This window comes from Alexandromys fortis, unplaced genomic scaffold, assembly GCF_014885135.2.
Source record: "Alexandromys fortis isolate MF-2015 unplaced genomic scaffold, M_Fortis_MF-2015_v1.1 scaffold_12, whole genome shotgun sequence".
In the NCBI taxonomy this organism is placed as follows: Eukaryota; Metazoa; Chordata; class Mammalia; order Rodentia; family Cricetidae; genus Alexandromys; species Alexandromys fortis.
The window spans coordinates 7,721,319-7,741,050 of record NW_026067937.1 but is presented as its reverse complement, the minus strand read 5'-3'; the positions used below and the strand labels follow the sequence as shown (position 1 = coordinate 7,741,050).

At 46.6% G+C, this 19,732-nt stretch overlaps 1 protein-coding gene across 1 annotated transcript; it reads left to right on the top strand.

Annotated features, from left to right (window-relative positions):
* The first annotated feature begins 1,390 nt into the window (after window positions 1–1,390).
* On the top strand, window positions 1,391–18,170 carry Commd9 (COMM domain containing 9). The gene is made up of 6 exons (XM_050147111.1): window positions 1,391–1,469; window positions 11,285–11,410; window positions 13,670–13,809; window positions 15,549–15,583; window positions 16,474–16,577; window positions 17,504–18,170. The coding sequence occupies exons 1-6, from the start codon at window positions 1,419–1,421 to the stop codon at window positions 17,642–17,644; spliced, it is 597 nt and encodes a 198-aa protein (XP_050003068.1). The 5' UTR covers window positions 1,391–1,418; the 3' UTR covers window positions 17,645–18,170.
* Window positions 18,171–19,732: the final 1,562 nt, after the last annotated feature.

The following is a 19,732-nucleotide window of genomic DNA, read 5'->3' as shown; positions in this document are numbered from 1 at the left end:
CAAAGAGAGCTCCACACATGCCTGTGGAGGTGGCTGTTCTGACCACAGTTTTTGCTTCACTGGGATGTGAGCCTCCCCTAGCGCAGGCAAGCAGTGATTAGTGTCTTGTGCCAGAGCTCACAGCCGGCAGCCGCTTTGAACCAGGGTGTGAAAAGGTCACACTTAAAACTGTATGCATTATTTCAAGGCCAGAAATCCTGGAATGGCTCGGCTGAGTGGCTCTGCCTCAGATCTCCTAAGACGTTTGTGTTGGTCACTGTTTGTCACTGTGACACAATACTGTGCAGGAACGACTCAGAGGAGGAAGGTTCATTTCTGCTCGTGGTTTCAGAAGTTGTACTTTAACACGGCAGAGCAGGGTGGCAGTAATATCCAGGCAAGGCTCCTTACATGCTAGCAGACAGGACACCAAGCATACGGGCCAGAACCAGAAGCAGTACAGCTCTCAAAGGCCTGCCAACAGTGACACTCGATAGACAGGTCCCATTTCCTAAATTCCACAACATTCAAAACAGTCCCAGAAGCTGGGGACCAAGTGGTCAAAGCCTGAGCCTGTGAGGCAGATTTCAGAGTCGACAAATAAGAAGGTTGCAGTCCAGCAGTTGGTTCGGCTACTACTACTTTCAGACTCCCTAGAGGCTGGAACTTCTGCCCCTGAGGAAGGCGGTGTTTGCAGGCCTCAGTGCCTTGCTGCATGAGCCTCAACGTTGAGTTGAGTTCCCAGAGCGAGAGACCCAAGGAAAGAGTACACGGAGAGCATGTGCGAGACAGGCAGCCCTGAGGGAGGCAATACTTTCATATGCCTTCCTGCCTTCCAGTCCCTTCCTAACCACCTGTTCTTCACACCAGAGCTCTCCTGGGGACCACATGAAAGTCACTAAGAACCCTAAATGCTTTGGCTTCACTGTCTGGTAAGGCTGATTATAGTACCGAGCCCGTACTTCTCTACAAACAGGAAAGAAACTATATGCATAAGAGCACTGTGTTTTTTACAGGGTTACTGCAGGTGTGCATACGTCCACGTGTGCGTGAATTCCAAGAATTCGAATCGGCACAGCTTAGTTTAAATCCATATGGCGAGGAGGAAAATCACTGCTGTGGCATCTACGTTGCCAAGGTGCCTGCCAAGTGTGCAGGTGCATTTCCCAAATCAGCCAGCCTACCCAGAAGGGCAAAGGCAAAACCACTTTCCCTGACCTAGGAAGTCCAGACAGCTGCTCCTTGGAAATCATCCCATACCCAAGTTCTCCCAGCACCGGCTCTCTGGTCCTTGAATACGATTTCCAGACCTTCTGCACACCCTACTACTTTTACGCTAGTCTCGCCTGACACGGTGAAGAACTACAACTCCCGGCATGCCCCGCAAGGTGTCACGTGGCACGCCCCGCTTGCTCTCTCTGTCACATGACTGCAGAAAGATGGCGGCCTTGTCAGCGGAGCATTTCGTGGCGCTCCAGAGCCTGCTGAAGGTATCTGGCGGCAGGGGTGGGGATGCGTTCGGCGGCTGCCTTAGACTCTGGGACTTTGTACAAAGCAAGCGTTGGGAATAAACCGGCTCTGTCTCGGAACACTGCCCCCTCGCAAGTACTTGTCTGTGTGACACATAAAATCACTTAGCCTTTCTGAGTTTTTAAACAGAGCAACAAACTTAATCACTCCCTGATATTAAGGTGGAAGTTAAAAAATAGATAATTGATGTGAATTCACCGAAGAATGAGTGAGTACGAGTGGTTTTCGGGACTGGAGCAGCCGAGTGGCAATCAGTTCCCTATTCCATCCAGGTCCGTCTGCCCGCACTATCAGAAATTCTTTTCCTTGGGTTGTATATGCTTCCAGCGCTGAGTTGTGTGTGCGTTCTGACCCACTGAGGTCCAGTCTGTATTGGTTTGGCCTGTATGCGGCCGCAACACTTTCCTGACCGTCTTTGATAGGTTATGAGGTTGAAAAGGACATGAAATTTATGCCCTGGCAATGCTGAAGCATGCTTGGGCAGCCCGTACATAGTGGTTCTGTTGAACTTGTCCATATTGGGTTTCATGGTCTAAGTTGATGAGGACGACTGACCAGGTCTCTTCCTCAAGAGGGCCCCAGATCTCATTACAGATAGTTGTGAGCCACCTTGTGGTTGCTGGGAATTGAACTCAGGACCTTTGAGAGAGCAGGAAGTTCTCTTAACCGCTGAGCCATCTCTAAAGGGACATACCACTGGAGATATCATAAAGTTTGAATTACTCTGTAGAAGTGTGGCTTTACCATCCCTCTTAGAACTTACCACTAGCTGACATCGCGGATCTGTTCATAGTCTCTTCTCAAGAACAAGATTTCAGATTGTTTTCCTTTCTTCTCTAGTGAAGATCAGGAATGATACTGGTGGCACTATCATTATCAGCCACATTTGCTGGCTCCTCTCCTGAAGGCTTTGACTTTTGTTAATCACAAGTGTATCCCAGCAAGCAGAACAACTCCTGGCACCCAGTATGTGCTGAAGCAAGAGCTACTGAGTGCATTAGTGCAACATAACTGTAACTAGGAACTAGAGTTCTCATGCCCAGCCTTTAGCCTTTGTGGTGGCTGATTTGGATCATTGCTTCTCCATTGCTGCTTATCTTGGGACATTTTGTTTTCTTTGATAAACTTTAAAATGTGATCTATAGCATAGATGCTGAAAATGCGGAAATCGTGAGGGCTTCACTTTCTGACTACGCCCTCGTAGCCCACACTAGATCACAAACTGAGACACCTGCCCCCGGAAGTCCCTCCCAGTTCCTCATTTCTTCCTCTGGCCTTCCCAGTGGTGCACTGCTTCTGACACAGCTAATTTAATATTGCTCATAGCTGAACTCCACAAAACTGGAACAGTTTGAACACATTCATTTTCACATCTGGTTCTCAGGTATGATGTTGTAGCGGTAGCTCATTCATTTGCATTGTTAGTTCTATTTTTAAAAATTAAAGTTTATTATAAGTCAACCTTAGAGCCACATGTAGTTGTAAGAAATAATGCCGGGAGATGCCATTTACCTTTTGTCAAGCGTCCCCTAATGGTTACTTTCTGGGAATCTACAGAACAGTATCACCGTTGGGGTATTTACGTTGATATGCTCAAACTGTACAAGGCATTTCTGTCGGTGGAAGAGCCCGTGTTGGTGTCTTACAGCCATGCTCCCCTGCAGTTGGCTCCAGACCTCCCTTACACTTCTGTGTTCTTCTGTCTTTGTTTTTCATTTCACGTACTTTGGTAAGTCTCATTGTAGATGATGTTTGTGGATTGGCTTTCCTCACTCAGTCCAATTCTCTAGAGCAGTGTTCTCAACCTGTAGGTCTTGACCTCTTTGGGGGTCACATATCAGGTATCCTGTATATCAGACATTTATTTTATTATTTATAAGAGTAGCAGAATTACAGCAATGAAAATAATTTTATGGTTGGTGGTCACTGAAACATGAGGGTCGCAGCACTAGGAAGATGAGAACCACTGCTCTAGAGAATCATAAATCGTGTGTGTCAACAGTTGCTTCCTTTTTAGTGCCTAGGAGTCTGCTGTAGTATTTGTTTGCTAGCTCACCGCTCTATTGAAAGACATGTAGACTGTTTCCAGTGTTCCCTGTTACAGAGAAAGTTGCTCGGTCATCTGGAAGTCGCGTGGTTTAAAGACATCTCCAGACCTTTCCAGAGCGCCTGTGCTACTCCACACTTACATCTGTGCCCGCATCAGCATCTGGGGCTGTCTCTGTGTCCTAGATGATTCTGATAAATGTGTCTTAGATCTCAGTGTGTTGGTGTCGGGGAGGGTGTATACATATGTGTTTGTGGGTGTGATTGTGGGTGTGTACGTGTGGTGGTCAGTCCTTGTCTTTAGTCTGGTTGAAGACAGGATCTTTCTCATCATTCACTGCAGCATACACCAGGCTCACTGTCCCGGAGCTTCTGGGAATTCTTCTGTCTATCATTGTGTAGCAGGAGCCCTGGGAGATATGTGTCCTACTTCAGCTTTTGTGAGTGTTTTGGGAATCCCGCTTCGGTCATCAGACTTGTGCAGCAACTGCTTTACCCACCGGGCTGTCTCCCCCAGCCCTGCATCTATCTTTAATATTTCAGTCTGTGATCTATACAGAGCCGTTTTTTATAAATTATGTGATATTTAGGTCGAGTGTGCTTTTTTAATGTCAAATTGTTTTAGTACCATTTGTTAAAAAGAAAATCTTTCCTATACTGAATTACTTTGCAATTCAAGAATCCTTTGGGCATATCTGTGTAGTTTTGTTTCAGGGTCCTCTGTTGCCTTGATCTATGTGTTCTTTCCTCCGAGTATGCCCAGTGATTGCTCTAACTGTATAATAAATCTTGAAATCAGACCGGTTCCTCCTAGTTTATTCTTCTTTCTCAAAGTTGATTTGGCTAGGGAGATAGCTCAATCTATAAATCCTGTGTTATGCAAGCGTGAGGTTCTGAGTGTGATCTCTGGACCCCAGGGGAAAAGCTGATGTGATGGTGTGCACTTGTAATCCCAGTGGGTGGTGTGTGCACTTGTAATCCCAGTGGGTGGTGGTGTGCACTTGTAATCCCAGTGCTGAGGAGACACGGACAGTGGGGTGTCTGGGGATGGCTGGGCTTGACTATTGACTACTTGGCTGGCCCAGACCAATGAAGAACCTGTTTCAGGAAGCAAGGTGGATGCTGCCTGAAGAACCACAGTGAGATTGTCTTCCGTCTTTACATTCATGTACACGCATGTGCACATGTTCTCCCAACACATTCACAGGCGTGCGTGTGCACACACACCACACACACACACACACACACATGCTTGCACATGTTGCTTTAGCTGCTCTAACTTGTTTGTTTTTTTAGTATACATTTTTTTAAATGTTGTTGGGTATTTCTGAAACAAATGTTTAGATTTTGATAGGAATTGTTTTTAATCTATGTGTCAACTAGGGTCAAGGTGCCCTCTTTAGGGTGTTGAATCTCCCAGTATGTAAACTTGGTGTGTCTCCGTATTTATTTCATCTTCTCTGGGCTCTTTTGTCTGCAGTCTGTAGTTGTATCACAGAAGTCCTAGAATTCATTCTTTGACCATTGCAAAGGACACTTTTTAAATTATGTTCACATAACTTGTCCTGACTTCCGTCAGCGATTGGGCATGACCTGAGAGCTGTAAGATGAAATAAACCTTTTCTCCCAATCACAGCAATGGAAAGCAAACTAAGACAATCTTCCTGGAGTACTGGGTTACAAAGCAGAATGAGCAGGAGATATACTTTCTGTCAAGGAAGAAAGGGAAGGGAGGCTTGTTGAAGATGGAGCAGATTTCTGAGGAGGAAGGGAGGAAGATAGAAGAGGAGGGAGGAGGTGGGAGAAGGGGGTGTGGGGATGGGGAACCGGAATGTATTAGGATACTCTTCTCAGAATTGTAGATGGTAGAAGATAGCCAGTAGTTCTGTGAAAATATTGATACACTAGTGAATAGGTAAGGCCAAAGCCAGGGCACCAAAGCTGGAGTACAGTCCTTGCTCATCGTCAGTAACCTCTGCTTTGTATTTTGAAAGATGCGTTTTCTCTGAGAAACATCTGTCCATTACTCGGACAGACAGCACCCAAGTTAAGATGGTTCAACCTTCGATTGTTTGACCTTGCAACACTGTGAAAGAAATAGCTTTGGGTCCAAAGCACACACTAGATTCAGATCATCTGGCTTGCAGCATCTGGGAAAGATACTTGCAATGCCAGGGGGCAGTTCTGAACCTAGCTGTGCTGGACATAGCCTAGGTTGTTAACTATAGGCTTTCACAGATGCCCTTCCCGGTTAAGGACGTGTTCTGCAAAGGTTTACTTGATCCCCAAATTCTCCCATGCTCACTGGCCAGGTGGGGTCATGAGGCTGCAGTCTCCTGGGATGTGCACCCTTAGGTTTTAGGTGTGTATACTGGCCTCCCATGATGCCAGGTAGTTTTTTCTAAGAATTTTATATTTTTGAGGTTTTAATTTTAAATGTATTTATTTGTGTGTGCACAGGCACACACACACTCACATATCCAGGTATGGAGGTCAGAAAACAACTTGCTATGGGTGAAATTTCTGTTCCCTCCCTTCTCAATTCCCAAATATCCAACATGGAGACTTAATTATAAATGCTCAGTTGATAGCTCAGGCTTATTACTAATTAGCTCTTACAACTTAAATTAATCCATTTCTATTAATCTGTGTATTGCCACCTGCCTTATGGCTTTACCTTTCCTCCAGCGTGTCTTGCTCCCTCTGTGTCTCCTGTGACTCTACTTACTCCACCCTTCTTCCTCTCAGCATTCTGTTTGACTGTCCATCTGTACTTCCTGCCTGACTTATGAGACTAATGATAACTGATGAGAGTAATGTGTATTCACAGTGTACAGAAGGATTATTCCCCAGCACTTGCAGTGCTTGGCTCTTGCCTTATACCATGTAGGTTTTAGGAATCAAGCTCAGGGCCTCAGCTCATGCCTTTCTTTCCCTGCCAAAACAGCTCCTTGGTTGAGAGGGTTTTCTTTGTTTGTTTATGTAAAATATTGATGTTTTATTTTATCAAGCATTGTTCTTGGTTTGTTTGTTTGTTTGTTTGTTTTGAGAGTGTGTGGTTTTCCCCCTCTTTAATCTGTTAAAATGTGAATTACATAGATTTTCATACACTTAGCTAGATTTATATTCCTGGGATAAATCCCATCTGGCCATAGTGTATAATCCCTTTTATACATTGTTTATATATTGCTTTTTCTATATGTTACTATGTTGCTAAGAATTTCTGTGTCACTTGTTATGAGGGGATGCAGATTTGTAATTTTCTTTATTCCCTTCTTTCTCTTTTCCCTTTTTTGAACTATCCATCTGATTTGGATATTTAGGTAATTTTACCAATGAAATGAGTTGGAAACTGTCCCTTCCTCTGTATTCTAAAAGAGATTTATAGAATTGATGTTTTTAATCTTGAAATGTTTGTTAGAATTCTCCAGTGAAAATGTCTAGGTCTAGAGTTTGTTTTTTTTTTTTTTGAGTTAATGCTGTGGGTTCAATTTCCTGAGTAGTGACAGCTGCTGCATATCTGTTTCATGTGAGGGGCGTCGTGATGGGGTTTTTGAGTAATTGGTTCATTTGTGGAAGCCAGCAGGTTTGTGTGTAGGCCTCCCTCATCCTTTCAGTGTCTGGCTTGTCGTTCTTGCCAGCTCTTTGTTTCACCTGCTTCCCCTGTCCTCTTACTGGGGATGTTCCATGGATGTCAATTAGAGTGATGGATGGTGTTGCTTCATTCTCCCGTGCCCTCTTTCATATCTGCCTGGTTCTGTCGGTCGCTGAAGGAGGGGTGCCGCTGTGCCCGTGGGGTTGCGGAAATCCTGTTTCTCCTTACACTTCTGTCAGTTTCTGTTTTGCAGTTTGCAGTCCTCTTGCTGGTTGTATACACATTCTGGGTGTTTTCTTAGTGGACAAAATCTGGCAGCATTTTTTAATACTGTCCTGATAGTTTTCTTTCTATAAAGTACGCTTTATCTGTTATCAGTGTGGCCATTCTTGCATTCCTTTGATTGATGTTTGAATGGCATTCTTTATTCATCCGTCCACTTTTAGCCTGCCCATATACTTAAAGGGAGATCCTTGTGTATAGCATTTAATATTTTTCATCTACTCTGTCCATTTTTCTGTTTCAGTTAGAATATTTAGGTCACTTAAGAGTTAGTACAAATAATTGTCATGCTAGGACTTAAATCTGCTCTTTTTGTTTTTTTGCTCATTCTTTTTTATTTTTTTCTTACATTTCTCCACTTTCCCAAGGGTTATCTTAGGGGCTAGGAAGATGGCTATCTGGGTAAGAGTGCTTGCTGTGCACTCGTGAGAGCCAGAGTTGGATCCCCAGCACTCACCTAAGAAGCTGTGCGTGGCCACACAGCTCCCTGTAATCCCAGCATTGTAAAGATCAGGGAACAAGAGGGTCTCTGAGAGTCAGACTGCTGGCCTAGCTCCAGTGCAGTGAGAGACCTTGTCTAAGGGCATACACACACACACAGATATACACATGCACATACACACACATGCACTCCCCTCCTGATGCACACACACACACACAATACATACACATGCACACACAGTTCTCCTCTGGTATACACATACACACACACACTCCCCCTCTGATGTATACACACATCCACAGAGATGCACACACACTCCCCCTCTGGTGTACACACACATATGCACATGCACACACTCGTACACATGCATGCAGCACGCACGTACATTTATACAAAGAATCCTGTATTATCTGGGGTTCTAAAATGACCTTTCTAGTCACATCATACTTGTATCACAGTCTGTTGGTGTCATCATTTTATCAGCTAGGATGGAGTCTAGTTATAACCCATTTGTATTAAATATTTCTTGTGCATTACATTTGAAGCTTTACCAAACTATGCTATAATTTTTGCTTAGCCTTCAAATGTAATTTAGAAAATGTGTGTGTGTGTGTGTGTGTGTGTATGTTACGTCTTTGCTTATTTTTTTCTGTCTTCATGTTCTAGGAAAATCTGTAAAAACACTGACTGCCATGGTCAGAAGGTGGCAAGAGACTAAAAAAATATGTCATGCACATTGCTGATGCTCCTGGTGCCGGCATCAACTTGCAAACCACTCTGATGGTTCTGTGTATCCCTGGGATGCAGGGAAAGGGGCAGGTTTGCTGAGGGGCGGTATGGCAGGGATGGCCCAAGACAGTTTCCGTCAGGTCCCAGTGGCTCCCACACTCTGTCATTCCTTCTCTGTTGAAGAACTCGCCATAGCCAATTCATGGTAGATCTGACAGATTATCTTGGTTGTGTTTCGTTCCTGAAGGACATTTGCTGAGGGTCCTAGGCTGACAGTTCATCCCACACCTGAGGAACATTCTCTTTAGACCCTGAGTTCTAGCATGAAAGCCGTTGCCAGTCTGAGTGTTTCTCACACTGCTTATAATTTATGTGTGTGTTTCTTTTAAAAGCTCAATTTCTGGTGTGTCTTGGTATGCTGTTTTAAAATTATGCTCTTTAGGGTTTACTTGGGTTCTGGAAATGTTTACCATTAAGTCTGATTAAACTTGGAAAGTTTAATATGTTCTATTATTTCTTAAATGTTATCCATCCACTGTCTATTTCTGTCCATCCATCCATCCGTCTGTCAGTCTATCATCATCCCTTTCCTCTTTTGTTTCCTTCCATAACTTAACTGGTACACTTGTTAGGTCTTTGGTAGAGCTCTGCCGACCCCCAAGGCCTTGTTGATTAGTTTCAGTCCATTTTCCTCTGTGCAGGCTGGGTAATTTCTTAGGATGGACTGTCTTCCATCTATTTCTCTGATGTCCCTTCTGTGTTGCTGTGCTGCCTTGTTCTCTGGGTGTTTGTTTGGGTTGTGTCTCCCAAATGCAATTTGTTTGCTTTATATTATTGTTGCCTTATATTTTTTGCCAGTCTTTTTATTTGTTTCAGGAATATTTTTAATGATTGGAATATTTCAAAATCATAGCTGCGTCAAAATCTTGGTCAGATAAATTTAACATTGTCCCCAGACAGTCCCATCATGTAGCCCAAGTTGACTGCAACTTGTAATCTTATTCCCTCAGCCTCCTGTGGCTTCTCTTCATTCCCCCTTTCCATTCATCCCAAAATCTTCCTGGTTTCTGGTCACACGGGTGGTTTTTATTAGAACCTGGACGTGTCCCTGTTATGTTCTGACTGTGCATAGTATTTAAATCTTGTTTTAGCTAGCTTTCCCCAACATTGCACGGCAGAGAGAAGGGATGTCTTTTGTCAGCTTCCCCAACATTGCTACGGCAGAGAGAGGGGATGTCTTTTGTCAGCTTGACTCAAGCACAAATGAGATAGAGTCTTCTAGAAAGAGGGAACTCCAATTGAGAAAATGCCTCTATCAGACTGGCCTGTAGGCAAGACTGTGGGCGCATTTCCTTGATTAATGATGGATGTGGGAGTGCCCAGCCCACTGAGAGTGGTGCCAGCCCTGGGCAGACAGTCTTGAGAAAGCAGGCTGAGCAAGCCATGAGGAACAAGCTGGTGAGTGCTGCTCCTGCGTGGCCTTTGCTCAACTTTCTTCCTCTGTATTCCTGCCTTTGCTACCCCCTGATTGTGGACTGTAACATGTAAGCTAAATTAACCTTTTCCTCCCCAGGTTGGTTTTGGTCAGTATCTTATCACAGAAAGAGAAACCTCATTAATTCTCCATGGAGGTGGAAGTCCAGATTCCCCACGGGACAGTGTGGCTTGCTAGAAGCCATTGGGAATGAGGATCCACGTTCCCCTCTTGCCTTTCCTGGTTCTGGATACCATCTGCATTAGTCAGGGTTCTCTCGGGTCACAGAACTGATAGAATGAATCTCTCTCTCAAAAAAGAAAAAAAATGTGAATCTCTCGTCTTGAGATATATATGGAATTTACTGGAAGAACTTACAGGCTGTCTTCTAACAATGGCTGGCTGTGAATGGGAAGTCTAAGAATCTAGTAGTTGCTTAGTCCCATGAGGTTTGTGTCTCAGCTGGTCTCTGTGTATGCTGGAGTAGGATCCCAGTGAAGTAGATCCCAGTGATGGAATGTATGTGCCGACACAGTGAGGGCAGGCGGGTGAAGAACAAGCAATCCCTCCCTCCTTCCACGGTCTTTATATAGGCTTCAGCAGAATGTGTGGCCCAGATTAAAGGTGCGCCTTCCCACCTCAAGGTCTGGATCACCAGTGTGCCCTCTGTTTCTGGACTGTAGTTATAGTTCCAGATATAGTCAAGTTGATAACCAAGAATCGCCTTCAGACCACCCTAACAGGTGTTGGGATTCCTTGCTGCAGCCTCGATTACAGGGCTTACTGCTCATGGCGAGACTTCCTGTCAGCCATTGTTAACCACTCTACCCCCCCACCCCCCCACCCGTGATGTGCTCACGGTCCTCTGTGTGACTGTTGTTGGGGCTGAAGTAGAGGAGTCACTGTCTGAAGGGATTCCATCTTAGGAGGCTGCCCCTCTATGGCCAGGTCTGGGATCAGTGAGACAAAGGGAACCCAAGAACTTGAGCCCTGTGTCAGTCCCTGGGCTTCATCCTAGCAGGTCCGCCTTCTCCCCCCTTCAGGGCTTGTTTCCCCCGAGTGCTCAGGATTGGTTCTCAGCAGGAGGAGTAGGGAAAGGTACATCCAGTCCGTCTCCCCAGAAACAGAAGTGTTTAGAAACTCTCAAAAGAATCATAAAATAACCAACACAGGTGTTTGCAGGGTCTAACTGTGTGTGCTTCCCTAGGCCTCCTCGAAAGATGTCGTCAGACAGCTGTGCCAGGAAAGCTTTTCCAGTTCAGCCCTTGATTCAAAAAAGCTCCTGGATATTACGTGTTCCGGCTTGTCTGTGACGCAGGAGGAGGCAGAGCAAGTAAGTGTGCTGAGAAGTGGCCGTCACCCGCCAGTCCTTATCACCTGTCAGCCTCGTTCCTGACTTCCCAGTCAGCCGCATGTCCAAAGACATTTTCTCCTTGACACATTTGTTGATACTGTAGTGAGCCTCAGATAGTTCTTAAAAAAATATTAATGAACTCAAAGGAGCCTTATGACACATAAGCCCACTTATGATAAGTAACTCGAGTTCCCAGTCACTTCATTTCAGGCTTATTACCTAGGCAGTGTGGGTTAAAAAAAAAAAAAAAAACAAACAACCCGAACTTTTGTGATTTCACGTGTACCCAGCATGTGACTTGCGGGTGCTGATGAGCCAGCAGCTGGCAGCTGAGGGCAGACCTTGCAGAGATGTCTGAGCTGAGGCACCAAGGCCTGAGAGGCGTTAGAGAATACCCATGCTGGGCTCAATCAGGCTCCCTCAGGGACGCTGTGTTCCGCACACCCCATTCTTGTCCTCTGCCCCTGTGACATCTTCTGCTCAGGTCACGTGATGTTCATCAGGCAGCGGAGGAAGCCAGAGTTATACAGCAGTGGCAGTGTGGTCCATCCCTGGCAGATACGCTTGGCAGGAGTGTCTCCATCCAGATGGCCCTGTTACTGTCATTCTCCTTTAATCTAGAGCTTTATTATGGAAATCAACTATAGGAAAATGAAAGGCAGACATGAGATTGTGGACTTAGTTTGGATGCCCTTAAAATAAATGCAAGGACTTGGGTCCAGCTGGGTGATTCTAGGAAACAGGAAGGCGTGGGGAGGACAGAATGGAGACAAGCCCATTACCAAGCACACTGACCAAGGGGTCACTACTGTGGCATCAATGCCCACCCTCACTGCGGGAAGCTTCGCTTCTCTTTGCTTCCGAGCTGCGTCCATTTATAGGCAGACAGCCTCCCTGGTGTCGTGAAGCCGCAAAGCAGGGAACAGGCACCTCCAGAGAGCTTCCTTGGCTTCAGCTTAGCATCATTATAGTCATAAGTCGAAGCTACATTTGGCTACAGGTCTACAAGAACATAGAATAGTTTGCTGGGAGTGTAGCTCAATGATGGGGTGCCGGCCCACTGTGCAGAAGCCCTGGGTTTGCTAGGCAGCACCTGCAAGGGTATAAGGTGGGAACACGTAGCAAGGCAGAGTCCAAGACTCCCCTTCGCAGAGGGGATCCCACTGCTGGCCAGGAACTGTTTTTCTTTGGTCTTCCAAGTGACAGCCTAAAGGTAAAGACAAGATGTGCCTTCCGCTCCAGGGAAACCATTACCTTCTCTAACAATTCCATAAGCACAAAATCAGATTCCTGCAAGGAGGGTGCAGCCTCACTCACATAAGTATGGTGTAGTGTTAGTCCAGAGGCATTGGGCCAGTGCAGGGTTGCCTAGTAACTCAGCTGGCTTTGCACTTCTCTCAGGTTACCAGGGAAACAGCATCACAAAGTTAAGTGAAGGGCAGATTCTTCTACAGAAAGCAAAAGAAAAAGATGTATCATCCTTTTGCCCGCAACTAACAAGTTGCTGACAAGCTGATGACTTCCTGGGTCAGGCAGCTGCCTCTGTCTTCTAAAAGGGCCAGTGTGTTAGCAAAGTCAGGTGGGTGTGTAGTGAACTAGCAGGGTCAGGTGTGTATTGAACTAGCAGAGTCAGGTGTGTAGTGAACTAGCAGTCAGGTGTGTAGTGAACTAGCAGTCAGGTGTGTAGTGAACTAGCAGTCAGGTGTGTAGTGAACTAGCAGTCAGGTGTGTAGTGAACTAGCAGTCAGGTGTGTAGTGAACTAGCAGTCAGGTGTGTAGTGAACTAGCAGTCAGGTGTGTAGTGAACTAGCAGTCAGGTGTGTAGTGAACTAGCAGTCAGGTGTGTAGTGAACTAGCAGTCAGGTGTGTAGTGAACTAGCAGTCAGGTGTGTAGTGAACTAGCAGTCAGGTGTGTAGTGAACTAGCAGTCAGGTGTGTAGTGAACTAGCAGTCAGGTGTGTAGTGAACTAGCAGTCAGGTGTGTAGTGAACTAGCAGTCAGGTGTGTAGTGAACTAGCAGTCAGGTGTGTAGTGAACTAGCAGTCAGGTGTGTAGTGAACTAGCAGTCAGGTGTGTAGTGAACTAGCAGTCACCTGGGTGTCAGCGCCTGCTGCAGAGGCCCCAGACTTGTGTTAACTCACCATGTGACTGGTGGTGTGTCTGTCCGTGGTGAGTGTGCAGAGCTCCATCCCTGCCCCTCGTGTGTACCCTTGTGCCTCCGCCCTCTTTGTCCTGCAGTTGCTCCAGGCTCTGCACCGCTTCACTAGGCTGGTGGCCTTCCGGGACCTGTCCTCTGCCGACGCGATTCTGGCTCTCTTTCCAGAAAATTTCCACCAAAACCTCAAAAACCTGCTGACAAAAATCGTCCTGGAGCATGTGTAAGTGCGTTTTTGAGAGTCCCTTGTTGTTAGGACTGTTCTTGTACTGTTCATAGTCTTGTTATAACTATTAGCACATTATGTGTCCTGTTATATACACTAAGCCTAGAGATAATGTAAATTGTGGTTGGAAATGCGTACAGATAAATGACAGAAGAAAATAAGATGCCTGTAGCCCCACAGCTGGAGCTTAGCTACGTCCAGTTTCTAACGGGAAGCCATTTATTTGTTTACTTTTGTTGTTTGAGGAAGGGTCTCGCGTAGCTTAGGCTTGCCTTGAGCTGCCTCTGTGGCCAAGGATGGCTCTGAACTTGTGTTCCCTCTGTGTCCTCCTCCCGAGTGCTGGGATCACAAGCATGTGCTGTACCACTGCTAGCCTGAAGGTGAGAACCTGGCTGGTGTTTCTTTTAGCATTTATATGGAAAAGAAACCTTTTGGTTTTGGTTTTAACAAACAGGACCTTGCCATTTTATAGCTGGTTTATTTTCAGCAAACAGTATTAATATTAACGACACTTCTATAAATGTTTACCCTAGGGTCGTTTTTAACAGTTTAAGAAAGTATATTCTAGAATATGGAGGAATTTAGTATAATTTTTTAGAAATCATTTAAGGTGTTGACAGCTTCTCCCAAAGACAGTTTGTAATAGAACTTTGTTAATGTATTCAGCTATTGACTTCCTGGCTTAAAGGCCATCACACAGCGGGACATACTGGGTTTTGTTATACATTGTCAAGTGGGCCAAGTTGGCTACCAAAACCATTGTTCCAAGCCACACACACACACACACACACACCCCTTTCTTGAGACTAGGTCTCCTGGAGTCTTGTTTCTGCTGCTGTGGCTGGAGGCGTGCTCCACAAGGTCTGGCCTCGCAGCACTGAGACGATTTCTCTTTTCTGTTCTCTCCCCAGTCCTATGACTGGGAAATAGCACCCCATTTTAGCTTTGAACTCTTTGAAATTAGAGATGTTGATTGTCTTTTTCCTGTATTTATTGATCATTTTTAGTTTCTTTTATGAATTGTCTGTACTTTCTAAACTGGGAAGATGCTTTTCAACACGAATCTTAAATAGAAGTGGATTGTTGTTTAGCTGAACGCTTTAAGGAGTCTGTTGGTAATGGTTGTTTACCAGGGGCTTGGTTGCTAATATATGCTGACCACCATACATTCTGATGGCTTGGCACCTCACCCTGCTGCTGCGTTCTCTAGCATTGCCGGGCTTGTGTGGTGTGTTTTGAGTAAATGAGGCACTCAGAGTAGATGCTCAGGGAGGGGGCAGTGGATTGACCTGTTCTATTTCATCTCAGAGACCAGGAGCTCAATAAGATTGTGACCCACTAAGCTTTCTGTTCTGTCGTATTGCATTGTTTATTTGGAGGGCTGTGGAGCATGCCGTGGTGACACAGAGGTCAGAGGGTGGCTTGCAGGACTTAGTCCTCTCTTTTGATCATATGGGTCTCCTACATTGAACTCAGGCCCTCTGTTAGGGCTGCAGTGTGTTTATTTTCTGCCTTTTATAGTTTTTTGTGTTTTGTTTTTCCTAAGCTATGAAAACTACCAGCATTTGGGCCTACCAATCACTGAGCTTTGCAAAACAATGAAAAGCTGCATTTGATAGGGGTTGTTTCTGAAGCCTTTTCTTGATGAGAGGCCCCAAGCTGGGGTCCCTCCTTATCAGAAAGCTTACTCTCATTGCTTTCTCATGGTTTCCTCCTTGTCTTTCCCTCTTAAACAGATCTACTTGGAGAACTGAAGCCCAAGCAAACCAGAGTGAGTACGGAGCCCCCGCCGCTACTCCCCCAGTGCCAGCGCTGAGTCCCCAACCAGGCACTTAACCACAGACCAAAGAGAACTATTCTAGTGAAATTTAAATTTCACTCTTGGCGATGATGATGATGGTGATGATGATAGACACAAGCTGCTAAAATGCAGAAACACCTCAGCAGAAAGTGAAGTACTTGTCAGCTAAGTACTGTGTCGTTAAGACAAAATAAAGAGGGGAGCAAAGCAGGCTAATAGGAGGAGGGGGAGAAAGTGGATGATGCTGACCTTAGGTAACACAGTACATGTGCAGTGACCGTAAGCAACGAGAATTGTATATATGCACATGTGTGATGTGCAGAAAGGCAAGATTAGTCATTAGCATTACTCCGAGAGGTTGCATGAGAGCGTGCTGCTGAGTGACTGCCCTTGCGTTTTTGTTAAGTCAGTCACACAGCTGGAGCTGTGTCTGTGCCGACCCATGCAGCCCTCCCAGTAACCCTGGAGTCCAGGATTCTAGATGAGGGGGTTAGGCAAGTGTGGGGCTTGCCTTCAAACCAAGGCCATTTCTTCTATAAAGCAAAGTCTCTAGCGCAGTCGCCCAAGCTGCCCTTTCTCTACGACTCAGGCCATGGCTGCATCTCCACCTCATTCACCTGTCATTCTCTCCCAACATCTGGAGTGTCAGTGTCTGGAGATGCACCCACCGGGAGTCAGGCTAAGGACAGGTGGCCCCACACAACGTGTAAGGTACACGACACACAGGTCTTAGGCCCTCCCTGTCTCTTCCTGAAACTTGCCTGTATTATATGCATACCTTCCTTTCAGCCCCTGTCACTGAATCAAAGCTCAGGAGACACAGGTAGTATAACCTCTTACCAAAGCTGTCCCCTCCACAGTCTCTCTGCCACGCCTGGTGGACCTGGACTGGAGAGTGGATATCAAAACCTCCTCAGACAGCATCAGCCGCATGGCCGTCCCCACCTGCCTGCTCCAGATGAAGGTATGCCCTCTGTCCCGCACCGCAGAAGGAATGATAGTGTGCTGACCCTCCCCCACCCACAGCCATCTGAAACACCAGCAGTCAAACGTCCTCCCCCAGGGTGGTGTCTGTTCAGATTCTACCTGCAGGCCCGTATTGACGTAGCATGGTCACAATGAAGTAGATAATAAAAGCAGAGGCTTCAGAATAGCAGGTGCAGGGCATTGTATTCCTTAAATAGTGTGCTGAGCCCGGCATTTGCAGCCGGGTTACGTGTGTAGAAGCTGACAGCCCCCTGGACCTGTCGGTAGCTTCCTGTCCAGTGGAACGGGGCCGGCACGGCTGCAGGACAGCCCAAGCGTCCGGTGGCAGTTGATTGTCAGCACTGCGTTTTCCTGCTCGCCTGCCTGGCCTCATTCTCTCCACCTTGGTGTTCTTTTCCGGAGCCCCGTAAAGGCACAGAAGCCACCTTGTAGGGTTTGTGTGGTTACAGTTAGGAGAGTGCCATGCTACCGCCACTTCAGACTCCCAGAAATCCAGCATCCATAGAAGACGAAGAAGTGGCTCTAACAGGTCCCTTTCAAAACATAGTAACGTTTCATTTCCTCTTTTAAGATCAAGAGGAACTTTTCTGTGTCTGATTGTTTTCTGCATGCCATAGAGCCCGCTTGCTCAAGTGTCATACAGACAGGGAGTGGTTCTCATTTGAGTGCTAAGACCCAGTTCCAGAGAGGTAAGTGAGCCTTCACTCACACTCGTGTGTAAAAGGAGAGTGACCCAGGCCTTCCAAGCGTCTCCTTCATTGCCAGCTGCTGAAGGATGCAAGGCTAGGGTCCTCTGCTGCACCCCAGAGAGCCCTTCTCTTCAGGAGCTCGAACTGTGTGGGGCTCGCTTCCCAGAAGAAGCAAAGACAGGCAGCTCTGACTTTCTGGACCGTGTTCTTACAGATTCAGGAAGATCCTAGTCTGTGTGGAGACAAACCCTGCATCTCGGCTGTGACCATGGAACTGAGCAAGGAAACACTGGATACCATGTTAGATGGTCTGGGCCGAATCCGGGACCAGCTTTCTGCTGTAGCCAGTAAATAGGCCAACCAGCTGCTGACCTGTGGAGGTGCGGTACTCACCACACGGGCTGAGGTGGGCACGCAGCAGGACGGAGACGCCGCTGCTCTTCAGAAAGCACAGTGGGGGGAAGGAAGCCGTGGCCATTCTTTCTCTTCCTGATGATGAGCAGAAGCTCCCACCTTTGAGAAGGCCTTGTGTGATGCTGACGTACTGCGCGGGTTGTGTGAGGGAGCACGTTCTTTATATCAGCTTCCTGAGCAGGCTGCTGTGGAAAACTTGGGCCCAAACTGGGGAGCTTACCTCCAGCATTACCTCGGAGGAGTTCATTGCCCGCCCTGGAACACATGGGGTGATTGGGGGTGATCCCAGCAGCGCCTGCTCGCCCTTCAGAGAAGCCGCACCACAGCACAGTCCCGCAGAGCTTTCCCTGAGCCTGCAGCCCTCCTGGGCCACAGCTCCAATTCAGAAAACTAAAACATGGTATTTGCCACTACTCCTGAGCGAGAAAGTGGAAAGAATTGGAAATAAATAACAGTCTTTTATTCTGGTCATGATTCTTTTTACTTGAGTTGATATCTTCAGCCTTGCTACCTCTCATTCGGGGAAATGACCTTAGCTTCTTAATTCCAAGCTAAGCTCACAGCTGCGTGGTAGGAGGCCCTGCACGGTTAATGAACCTCACCACTCTCTGCTGTCGTCCATCATGTCAACCCAAACAAAACGGTTAACAGTCAGGAGAGGCGCTCCGAGAGCTTTGCCACGGAGAACAGCTCTCTCATGCTTCACGTGCCGCAGACCCCATGTTGGGGAACCCCTTCTCCTTCAGTGATCTCCATAGTAGCTCATGCAGCCTGAGTGTGTGTGTGTGTGTGTATGTGTGTTTGTGTATGTATGTATGTATATACATGTGTGTATATATGTGTGTGTATATGTATGTGTCTGTGTGTATGTGTGTCTGTGTATGAATGTATATACGTGTGTGTATATATGTATATATGTGTGTGTGCGCATATATATGTGTCAGTGTATTATGTGTGTGTCTGTGTGTGTGTTTATATGTGTGTGTGTTTCTGTGTCTGTGTGCATGTTGTGTGTGTGTGTGTGTTGGGGTTGTTGCAGGGAGGAGGTAGCACCATTGCTGAAGAACAGTCAGGCATCCAGGCTGGGGAGACGGCCCTGCTTCTCGATGGGGATGTGCTTGACCTCTAAGGATCAATTCCTACCCAGCCCTGCTTCCCTTTTTTAATTAAGTAGACACATAATTGTATCTTCCTTCTAAGACTGTGAAGATGAAATGGTGTAACACACCTGAAAGCACTTAGCGCTGGGACAGCTAATAGGCTCGGGAACGGCAGCTCTGACTATTAATAGGCACAGCGGTAGGACGCTCCGGCTTCCGATGCATTGTCTCACCAACAGGGTTGGTATGAGGATGCATGCGGGTATCCTCCCTTTGTGGATGAGACAGCCAGCTCATGCAGGTTGCTCACCTGCTGGCAAATGGCCTCATTAGGTTGTGGGGCCAGCTTTCCTAGCTTTCTCCCTGAGACGCAGGACTCTGCAAGGGACGTGAAGTTTTTTAACTGGCTAGGTTTGGAAAATCTGAACCTGGAGATAAGAAATCTAACCTCTGACCACCCAGTGAAATACTGGGAGGTCAAGACAACCCTCTGAGCTTCTCATACCGAGCAACCTGATCTTAAAATACATTTTTACTAATTGTTTAAGAATTTCATACCATACGTCTTGGTCACATTCAACCGCCCCCCCCCCCCCCCCCCCCCCCCCCCCCCCCCCCCCGTTCCTACCGACTTCTCCCATACCCACTCCCTCCTCTCCCCTCCTAACATTGTGTACTCTGTTTGGGTTTGTTTTTTAAAGATCTGTTATCTGTACACTCATCGGTACCCGACCACTTCCTAGTGGATGATTGACTTCGTGGGGGTCACACCCTTACAATGGACTCCTCCTCTCCCAGAAGCCATAGATAGTCAATATCTCTCCAGCTAGGAGTGGAAAATTGTGCTGACCTGCCCCTCTATTCCGGCATGCTGATTGGCTTGATCTTGTGCAGGTCTTGTCCATCAACCACAGCTGCTATGCGGTCAT

Excerpts from the sequence above, each read along its gene's own strand:
- Commd9 (XM_050147111.1), top strand. The coding sequence starts at position 1,419 with ATGGCGGCCTTGTCAGCGGAGCATTTCGTGGCGCTCCAGAGCCTGCTG. Across the intron at positions 11,411-13,669 it reads CGCAGGAGGAGGCAGAGCAA|TTGCTCCAGGCTCTGCACCG; the intron begins GTAAGTGTGCTG and ends TTTGTCCTGCAG. Across the intron at positions 15,584-16,473 it reads TGAAGCCCAAGCAAACCAGA|TCTCTCTGCCACGCCTGGTG; the intron begins GTGAGTACGGAG and ends TCCCCTCCACAG.